This window comes from Salvia miltiorrhiza, chromosome 1 (assembly GCF_028751815.1).
Source record: "Salvia miltiorrhiza cultivar Shanhuang (shh) chromosome 1, IMPLAD_Smil_shh, whole genome shotgun sequence".
Lineage (NCBI taxonomy): Eukaryota > Viridiplantae > Streptophyta > Magnoliopsida > Lamiales > Lamiaceae > Salvia > Salvia miltiorrhiza.
Genome location: NC_080387.1, coordinates 15,594,617 through 15,604,390, shown reverse-complemented (window position 1 = coordinate 15,604,390; position 9,774 = coordinate 15,594,617). Strand labels below are relative to the sequence as shown.

General features: G+C 41.8%; 1 protein-coding gene across 2 annotated transcripts; it reads right to left on the bottom strand.

The window, feature by feature from the left end:
- Positions 1 to 6,887: 6,887 nt before the first annotated feature.
- Positions 6,888 to 9,179, bottom strand: LOC131006712 (uncharacterized protein At5g39865-like). 2 transcript variants are annotated; one of them, XM_057933856.1, is made up of 2 exons: positions 8,141 to 9,179; positions 6,888 to 7,576 (listed from the first exon to the last, which is right to left on the bottom strand). In XM_057933856.1, the coding sequence occupies exons 1-2, from the start codon at positions 8,875 to 8,877 to the stop codon at positions 7,549 to 7,551; spliced, it is 765 nt and encodes a 254-aa protein (XP_057789839.1). In that variant the 5' UTR covers positions 8,878 to 9,179; the 3' UTR covers positions 6,888 to 7,548. The 2 variants fall into 2 exon arrangements, with proteins under 2 accessions (XP_057789839.1, XP_057789840.1); XM_057933857.1 differs by having other exon boundaries at positions 6,888 to 7,565.
- Between the last annotated feature and the right edge of the window lie 595 nt (positions 9,180 to 9,774).

The window sequence follows — 9,774 nt, the reverse complement described above, 5'->3', positions numbered from 1 at the left end:
AGAAATTTCCGAAAATTCATCTTTTGCAATTTTGTTCATTTATTTCATTGGGTCATATAAAGTCTTTTCGGACAGTTTCTATGTACACTTTTTTCGAATTTTGATTAAATCTCGTAGTATTTTCTGGGTTCCTTGGGTCATGTAGAGTCTGTTAGGGCATCTTCTGCGTGCGCTTTTTTCAAATTTTCTTTGTGTTCAGTTGTGTTTTCTGGGTTCCTTGGGTAATTTAGAGCGTGTTGAGACAGTTTCTGTGCAGCACGTTTTTGAGTTTTCAGTTTTCGTTTCTTCGTGTCTTTCTTCTTCGTTGGGTAGTATAGAGCCTTTAGAGTCAGTTTTGTTGTTGTGGTGATCTTATAGGACGTTTCTTTTGGTGGTTCGTTTGTTATTGTTGGTGTTGAGTTCAGTTGGTAGTTTGAGGGATTTCGATTCCTTGAGAGAGAACATGAGTGGTAAAAGACAAGAGAGAGTGAGATTTTTAGAGTGCAAAAAGCCATTGATTTGAGTGATACACGAGTGCTGAGTGAATCATTGTTGAGTGATATACACGAGTGCTTGTGAGGTGGTGAGGTTCCTATTTTGTTTTTACTAACCGTTTCTTATTTTCTGTGTCAATATGTTAAAGAAATATGAACAGGGTTCCAATTTGGAGGATCAACCTGTTATTGATCCAAAGACGAAATTCATAATGGAGGCACTTCGATCAGAATTGGGCAATATTCTGAGATCCGAGTTGGAAGAGGTGCATGAAAGGATCGATCAGATCGAGCAGTCTCACTCCAAAGAGACCAATTTCACTCGAGGAGGAAGCCGAGGCGGCAGATGACGCCGTGGTGGTAGAGGAGATCGAATTCAGTATCGTCAGAATGAGGAAGAGGACTGGCATCGAGATGGCGGTAGGACATGGCAGGATAACAATCTGGGCAACATTAAGATGAACATTCCCTTCTTCCAAGGGAAAAACGATCCAAAATTGTATCTTGAATGGGAGAGAAAGGTAGAGCTTTTGTTTGACTGCCACAACGCTCAAAAAGGTGAAGTTGGCTGCAATAGAGTTCTCAGATTATGCACTTGTTTGGTGAGATCAGATGGTGACGAGTAGAAGGAGAAACAGTGAACCACCAATTCATAATTGGCATGAGATGAAGGCGGTGATGAGGAAGTGATTTGTGCCTAATCATTACTACCGAGAGCTTTTCAACAAGTTACAGATTTTGAAGTAAGGCAGTAGGAGCGTGGATGAGTATTACAAGGAGATAGAGGTTGTCATGATTCGAGCCAATGTTGTGGAGGAACGGGAGGCGACTATGGCGAGATTCCTAGCTGGTTTGCATTGGGATATTCGTGATAAGGTGGAGTTGTAGCACTATGTTGAGTTGGAGGATATGGTCCACATGGCCATCAAGATAGAGAATCAACTCAAGAGGAGAGGCAACAACAGCAGCAACCAAAGACAAAATCAGGGCAATTGGAGGCAATCCCAACCAATTTCTAGTGGTTCCTCGTCAAAAGAGAACCAATAGAAGAAGGAGACGCCGCCGAGAGATGAAAAGAAGTCGTTCTTTAGGCCCCAACCCGAGGGTTCGAATTCAGCAAATCAGGCAGTTTTTGATGGTCGAAATCAAGATAAGAAGTGTTTCAAGTGTCAAGAATTTGGGCATATTATAAGTGAGTGTCCAAATTGGAGACTTATGATCATGAGAAATGACAGCGAAGTTGTGACTGATGGTGAGGAGACCGATCCAGATATATGCCAGTTTTGGAGAATGTCGACTATGAAGATGAGATTAAGGAGATTTTCGCACCTGCTGGACAGCTGATGGTAGCTAGGAGAGCTTTGAGTGTTCAAACTCAATCTGATGAGAGCGAGCAACGGGAGAATCTCTTTCACACGAGATGTCTTGTTCAAGACAAGGTGTGCAGCATGATTATTGATGGAGGGAGTTGCGCGAACGTGGCTAGTAGAGCCATGGTTGAGAGATTGGGACTGACCGAGGTAAAGCACCCCAGTTGTACCGTTTGTAGTCGTTGAATGAGACCGGTGTCATCAAAGTTACGAGACAAGTGAATGTTCCTTTTAGCATTGGGAAGTATGAGGATGAGGTGTTGTGTGATGTGATTCCCATGCAAGCGAGCCACATCTTGTTGGGGTGTCTATGGCATTTTGATCGACGCGTGACTTATGATGGCTTCACCAACAAATATTCCTTTGAGTATAAACAGAAGAATGTGTCACTTGTTCCTCTTACTCCTCAACAAGTTTATGAGGATCAAGTGCAGTTGCAAAAGGAGGCGGAGAAGGTGAAGTCCAAGGAGCAGCCCGTAGTTAAAAGGGAGAGTGGATTGATGCATAAGTCCCTTCTTGCAAGGACTAGTGATTGGAAGTGGGCCATGAAGGAGGAAAGACCGATCATTGAGTTGCTGGCCAAAGGGCACGTGAGGAAGAGTTTGAGTCCTAGTTACTTCGTCAAAGTGGTGTTTGAACCTGGTGCTTAGGAATGGTTGCATATGTGCAAGGAAATGTTTCCTTTTTATGTAAGTGACGACTTAGATTTGAGGACAAATTCTCTTCAAGAGGAGGGGAATGATGCAGCCTAAAGTTCGTTCGTGCAAGATCTGGGAGATGATGGAGTTGGTGAGTTGGACTTACGTGTGAGAGGGTCGAAGCTTGAAGATTTAATTGTTCTGAAGACTTTATTTATTTATTTTTAGCCTTGTTATTTTAGAGCCCAATAGTTTTTAGTTTATTTTTGTTATTTTCGAAATTTGCAATAAGGGCCTTGTTTGGCTGTTTAGTATTTTCAAAATTAGGGCTTATTTTGCTTGTTAGTCAAGTTGTTTCCTTATTAGATTAGGTTTAGTGATGCAGCCCGCACAGAGCTAAGTTCGCTCTGTCGGGACGATTCCTCTGCTCTGGAAAAGCCGAGGTTCCTCTGTCGGGACGATTCCTCTGCTCGGGACGATTCCTCTGTCGGGACGATTCCTCTACTCGGAATGATTCCTCTGCTCTGGCAAAGCCGAGGTTCCTCTGTCGGGACGATTCCTATGCTCGGGATGATTTCTCTGTCGGGACGATTCCTCTGGCCAATCAAATTCGTGAGATTATTCTCTCTTGAGGACTTCGAGTTCTTCCTGAATTTTGCCCAAGCAAATTCAACTTATCGGCGTATCGGCGAGTTTATCATCCCTCGTCGTGTGTCATTCAGCGTCCCCGAGTTGCTGCACCGATCACATCGTTGGGGTCTAGAGATCCGTTCTCTAGAAAACTACGTAGATTAGGTCAGGGGTTTTGGGACAAACTTCCACCCTTTATCTTTACTTTATTTCTCGTTTCAAGTCTTCCGCGCGTATTTATTTGTTCATTCCGGTGAAGTTCAAGAGGTTACCGGCGAGGTACATATCATTTGGTATCATCATCCAGGTTTCGTAAGGGTCGAAATTATCCAGGGTTTTGTCTTTTCTGTTTGGGTCTTTACGTTCTTGAGAGAGTATGAGTGTGAGTTCAGCAACTCACGGCCATCCGGCAGTTTTTGATGGTTGCAATCGAGATACGAAGTGTCGTACATGTCAGGGATTCGGACCCCATGAGAGCGAGCAGTGGGAGACTCTCTTTCACACGAGAGTTCTTGTCCACGATAAGTTGTGCAGTGTGATCATTGATGGAGAAAGTTGTACGAATATGGCGAGTAGGTTCATGGTGACGAGATTGGGGCTGCCCGAGTTGAATCACCCCGAACCGTATAATCTGCCATGGCTGAATGAGACCGGCGTCGTCGAGGTCACCAAGCAAGTGAAAGTGCCTTTTCGCATTGGGAGGTATGAAGATGAGGTTTTGTGCGATGTTATTCCCATGCAGGCGACCCACATTTTGTTGGGTAGACCGTGGCAGGTTGATATACGAGCTACTCATGATGCAGTCACCAACAAGTACTCCTTCGCGTATAAGCACAGGAAGGTGGCACTGGTTTCCCTTAGTCCTAAACAAATTTATGAGGATCACGTGCTACTGCAGCAACTGCACAATGAAGCGGATGAGGTGAAGTCCAGGGAGCAGCCGGTCGAGAAGAAGGAGATGCAGGTTGAGGTGGAAATTGATAGAGAGGTTGTTGCTATCAAAGATGAAGAGACCGATCCTGATATGCCAAAATTGGAGGCGACCGACGACGAAGTGGCAGTTGTGGTGGAAGTCGATAGAGAGGTTGCTGCTGTCCAAAATGAGGAGTCCCATCTTAAGTTGCTGGAATTGAAGGATTCACGTGAGGAAGTGCGTGAGAAATCTCCCTTGGAAGCACAGGCTTTGACACCAGTTCAGGGCGTTGAAAAGGAGCAGCGATGCGATGTCGACGAACAGGCAGCGGAGCAAGTGAACATTAAGGAGCAGCGCTGTGATGGTGCAATTAAGTTCGAACTGATCTTGTTCACGGAACCTAAGATGCCATGGAAGATTGATATTGGAGATACCAAGCTGAGGAAATTGGTGAAGGTTCCGTTTCCATTAGACACGTATAACAGTGCGGTCTTTTGTGATGCAGCGCTGAGGGTTGAAGCAACCATGGCTGAAGCAATCATGACTGTTCGGAAACAACCATGGCTGTTCGGAAGCTCCCACGCTACAGATAAAAGGTTGAAGCCACCATGGCTGTTCGGCCGAGACGTGAAGCATGGCAGTAGTTTCACCAACAAATTTTTCTTGTTCAAGTTTCAAGCAAAATCAGAGTTAGAGTCAAAGCATTTGGTTTCTGATCCAGGCATTTACATCGACGACTTGGATTTGAGGACAAATCCTCTTCAAGAAGAGGGGAATGATGCAGCCCGCACAGAGCTAAGTTCGCGCCAGAGCAGATGCACTCGCCAGAGAAATCAAAAGGCCAGAGCAGAGAAATCAAAAGCCCAGAGCAGCGAAGTCATGCACTCGCCAAAGAAATCAAAAGCCGAGCGGACGTGTAGAGCAGACGGCACAAAGCAGAGCGGACGTGCAGAGCAGAGCGTACAGAGCTGGATTTCTCGCTAGGGTTATTTTAGCTTGCTGATCAAGATTCTTTGTTTCCTTGTTTTTAAGTTTCCTTGTTTTTACGTTATTTCCTTCATTAGATTAGGGTTTTAGTTTGCCTATATATATGGCTACATGTGAACGAAAAACGGAACTAATTTTTGATATATGATATTTGTGAGTTAATCTCTCTTGAGAACTACGAGTTCTTCCTGAATTTTGCGCAAGCAAATTCAACTTATCGGCGTATCGGCGAGTTCATCATCACTCGTCGTGTGTCATTCAACGTCTCCGAGTTGCTGCACCGATCACATCGTTGGGGTCTAGAGATCCGCTCTCTAGGAAACTTCGTAGATTAGGTCAGGGGTTTTGGGATATTCCACTTTATATCTTATTTCAATTCAAGTTATTAAAACTTCCGCATAGCCGTTGGCGAGATTCATATCATTTAGCCTTTGCCTATATATAGGTCTTCTCATGTTGGACGAAATTGAACCTATTTTTTATCAAAACTGTGAGTTTTATTCTCTCTTGAAAGCTTTCGAATTCTTCTTGTAATTCCAAGTCGAATTCATCCATCGGCGTAACGGCGAGTCAACCAACCCTCGTCGGGAGTCATTCATCGTCCCTGAGTTGCTGCGTCAACATCACGTTGGGGTATAGGGAATTGATTCGCCTATATCATTATGTAGGTTAGATTCAGAGGTTTTGGGATTTTTCCATCCATTCGTTCGTTTCCAAAGTCTTCTGTTTGTGTGTTCGATTGATTGATCGGCAAGGGTCATATCAATAAGGGACTACATAGCCCTTCCTAAAAATTTGTTGACACGTTAGTGAGTCCTTGTTTCTACTCACCTGACCCTTTTAAATAAGGACCCTCCCCACCCCCCGTTAAATATAAGTTTTTCTTTCTTTCTTTTTATCTATTTAATTGTGTTTTTTAATATAAATAAATAAATAAATATGCATGATTCTCCAATCTAAAGGTTACGCTTTAAGTTGAACAGTTGTGATTGCACATTCATGTTAGAATTAAAAATTTAGGCAAGGGTGTGTTGATTCCAACAACTAAGAGGGTGTTTGGCTAAGCTTATAAGCTCCTCAAAACAGCTTATAAGCTGTTTAGGAGCTTATAAGCTCCTTCAAAGTGTTTGGCAAAATAAGCTCCTAAACAGCTTATAACCTCCAAAAATAAGCTCCAAGAGCTTATAAGCTCCCCAAAAAATAAGTTCCTCTACCCCAACTTATTTTTTTATAATCTCATATAAAACAATCATTTTACAACTATTTTTCAATTATAATTTATTATTTTCATCGTATATCATTTAAGTTCATTTTTCTTCGATTTTCTCTCTCTAAAAAAATATTTTCTCTCTCTAACAAAAAAATTCACTCTCTAGCTTATAAGCTCAATTATCCAAACACTTTGACAACTTATAAGCTCTTAAAAATTACATCTTATAAGCTCTTGAAACATCTTATAAGCTCCAAGAGCTTATAAGTTCTTTAAAATAAGCTTAGCCAAACACCCTCTAAATCTATATTATTTATTGCTGCTACATCTCCAATTTTATTACCTATATTACTTTTTACATAATTACATACGAATATCAACATATAAAACTATAAATTGTTGCAAAAATTATATTCAACATATTTGTACATATAGTAAGGGTGCGTTTTCTTTGGTAGATAAATTTATCATGGAAAATAGAGGAATAACAAAAAAATCTTCCTTCAAATGTCTCATTTTTTTCCCCTCATTTCCTTCAAAAGATAATTTCATCGTTTCTAATTCATTCTTTTCACTTCTTATCTCTTCATTTTTCGTGTGATAATATTATTCTTTCTTGAAGTGGAAAAAAGGAATGAGAAAGGGTGAAATTCTCTTTCGTAGGAAATGAGCGAAAACAGATGAGACATTTACTATCAATCAAAGATTACACATCCTAAAGGTATTTACATCGAAATAGAGTGAAACTCCCCCTTCACCAAGGACCAATAATATGGGCTCACATGTTGTCATCTAATATCAATGTTGCATTGCATACAAAGCCACCCCACCCACATCTAACTAGCCCATTTCATAAATGGGCCTAGTTTGTTTATATGAATTATGACTGAGCCCTACTTGACAGATCTAATATTCCCAAACAAGATAACATATTGTCAGAAGCAAGTGTAAAACATGCTCACTCTCGACTTTTCCTCCAAATTCTGCAAAGTGGAAACATCAATAATGGCCTGGGCATCATTCCTTCTCTACGACTACACTTTCTGTGGGGATGAAGAATATTTCCTGTTTTCCAAACTTAATTTCACCCACTACACTATTCATCTCAGAATTACAATATATCTAAGCACATATTTCTGGGAAAATGATGGATTGAAATCATCACATGAATCATATTGTCCAGAAGCCCTTATTGCATACAAGCAACTGCCTATTGAGCAATGCAAATTATGGTTTCACTCACTCCATTTGCGAGAGATAGCTGCTTCGTTGCCTCATTGCAAACTGATAATTATCCTTCCTATACTCTCTAACTCTGCAGATCACCTCATCTTTCCTCATGCTCTGCAGTACATCTACGACTTCAAACGTCAGACCATTCTTAAGGTATACAACTTCGTTTAAGGATGTAGTCCATGATAAATGCAATTACATAACATTTTCTTATCAACTACAACCACCATCTCTCACATTCTTAACAAACCAAGTGGATCAATAACAAATGCAAGACACAAACTATTTAACGGTTTAGTTATCAATTCTTAATCACAATAAAAAACCACTTGCAAAATTCATCCACGATGCGAATAGGATGGAACATGGAAGCAAAGGAAGCAATAAAATACTCTTTCTTCCTTTTGCAGGCCACTCAGTCAAAGAAAACTATACTAAAATCAAGCAAAATCAACTACAGCAAAAGTAACTCAAGCCATAGCTCACATAAAACCACTAACTTGTTAAAGCTAAAGCTCGAGTGCTTCATGTTCCACATCAATCTTTAGCATGTTGATCAATGATTTATGTATAGAAAACTAAAGACTAAAAATCCAAACAAACCAAGTAAGATTTGCATAAAACGCAATATCAGCAAAAAAAAAAAAAAAACAGTTCAGAGGGGCGCAGAGGAACAAGAAGGGCACCTAATGAGGCCATTCTCATTGCACAACGTACAACTTCTGAAGCCGGCTTTCTCGCTGTAGCACTTCCGGCTGCCGTCGCATTCTATGCAGAGGATGAATCCGTATCCACCGCATGTGTCGCACGTGCCGAGCTCGGCGCGCGGCAGCCTCTCCACGTACTTCTTCAGCTCGCCGGTCTCGTGGAGGCAGCGGACCTCCTCAGCCCCGCCGATGTATCTGCCGCCGATGAAGACCCTCGGCAGCATCAGCTTCGACTTCTCCGTCAGGCCTAAGATCCCCTGCAGCTCCTCCGTGAAGCGCCCGTCCATCGACAGATCGCGCTCGTCGATCGGAACGCGGAACGCACGCAGGATCGATCGGACGGCCTTGCAGTCCTCGAATGTGGACCGAACTACCCGCAAACTCGTGAAGTAAACCACTATAGTTGCCTCCGCTCCGGGAATGCGGATTTCCGGGCGGAGCTCCTCCTCCTTCTTCTCCTCCGCCGCAACCGCGGCCGCGGCGGCGTCTTCGAGGAACGGGAGGTGAGAGAGGCTGCGGATGAGGGACTTGACACTGCTGCGCGTGCGGTGGCAAATGGAGAGCCTTCTAGGGGAACCAAGAGTATCACCGCCGCCGCCGCCGTCGTCGTCGGAGAGGAGAATGTGGATGTCTTTGAAGGAGGAGCAGGCGAATTTGGGCGGCGGCGGCGGTGCGTCGTGGAACCGAACCCTTGATTTGGTTCGTCCAAGCCACATGGGTTTACTTCCAATTCAATCAATCGCCGCGACAACTCGATTGCTGCTGAGACCAGAAATTGATTGTTTAATCGTATGAATGCAATGCAGATTTCTCGGCAATCGAGATTTGTGGGAGTGAGAAAATGGGGGTTTAGGTTTGGCGGGTGGTTTTGCAGAGTATTTTTTTATTTTTATTTTTCTTGGCGATTTCTTCACAATTTCTAGAGGGGTTTTAATTCGTGAAGGGAAATTTGGGAATTCGAAGAGAATTTTGGGGGGGTTGGTTAAGGTAGTTGGAGGGGTGTGTCGCAATTTGGATTAGGTGCTCTATTTATAATATAGTATTCACTTTTACTGTATGATTAATTAAAACCTAGTTTTCTATCATTTTCAAGATTTGTGGAGCATGGTTTAATTTAGTTCATTTTTTAGCGTATTCTCCCAAACGACGATGTGAAAGTCGAGCATTTGTCACTATCGTTAATAAACATTTCCATTATTGTTTTTAATGCAAAAATAATGCTGATAATATGGGTGATATAATAAGTATGCACATTGAGAGAGGATATATATGGCCAGTGAACTTAATACTCACTAAAGTATTGCAGAGAGATATGCCTAAAGAATATATTCTAATTGAATACAAAAAAGTTCATCATTTAATTTAATTTTTTTTTTTTTTGAGGGAATCATTTAATTAGTTTTACTTGTACTAAGCCTTTGATTTTTTTTATGCCTGTGAAATATAAACTCAAGCCTCATTTCAGATGGGAGAATTTCAAACGATCTTTGACTTGTATTTGGATTTGACCAGTTTGAAATTATTTAACATACTTTAGGCATAAAAAAACATGATTCAGTATGAACTCATTTAAAACTAGTGATAACTGTGTCACATTTAATAATCATTTCTAT

Coding starts and splice junctions, on each gene's coding strand:
- LOC131006712 (XM_057933856.1), bottom strand. CDS start 8,877: ATGTGGCTTGGACGAACCAAATCAAGGGTTCGGTTCCACGACGCACCG. Junction 7,577..8,140: donor AATGAGAATGGCCTCATTAG/GTGCCCTTCTTG, acceptor TTGAAGTCGTAG/ATGTACTGCAGAGCATGAGG.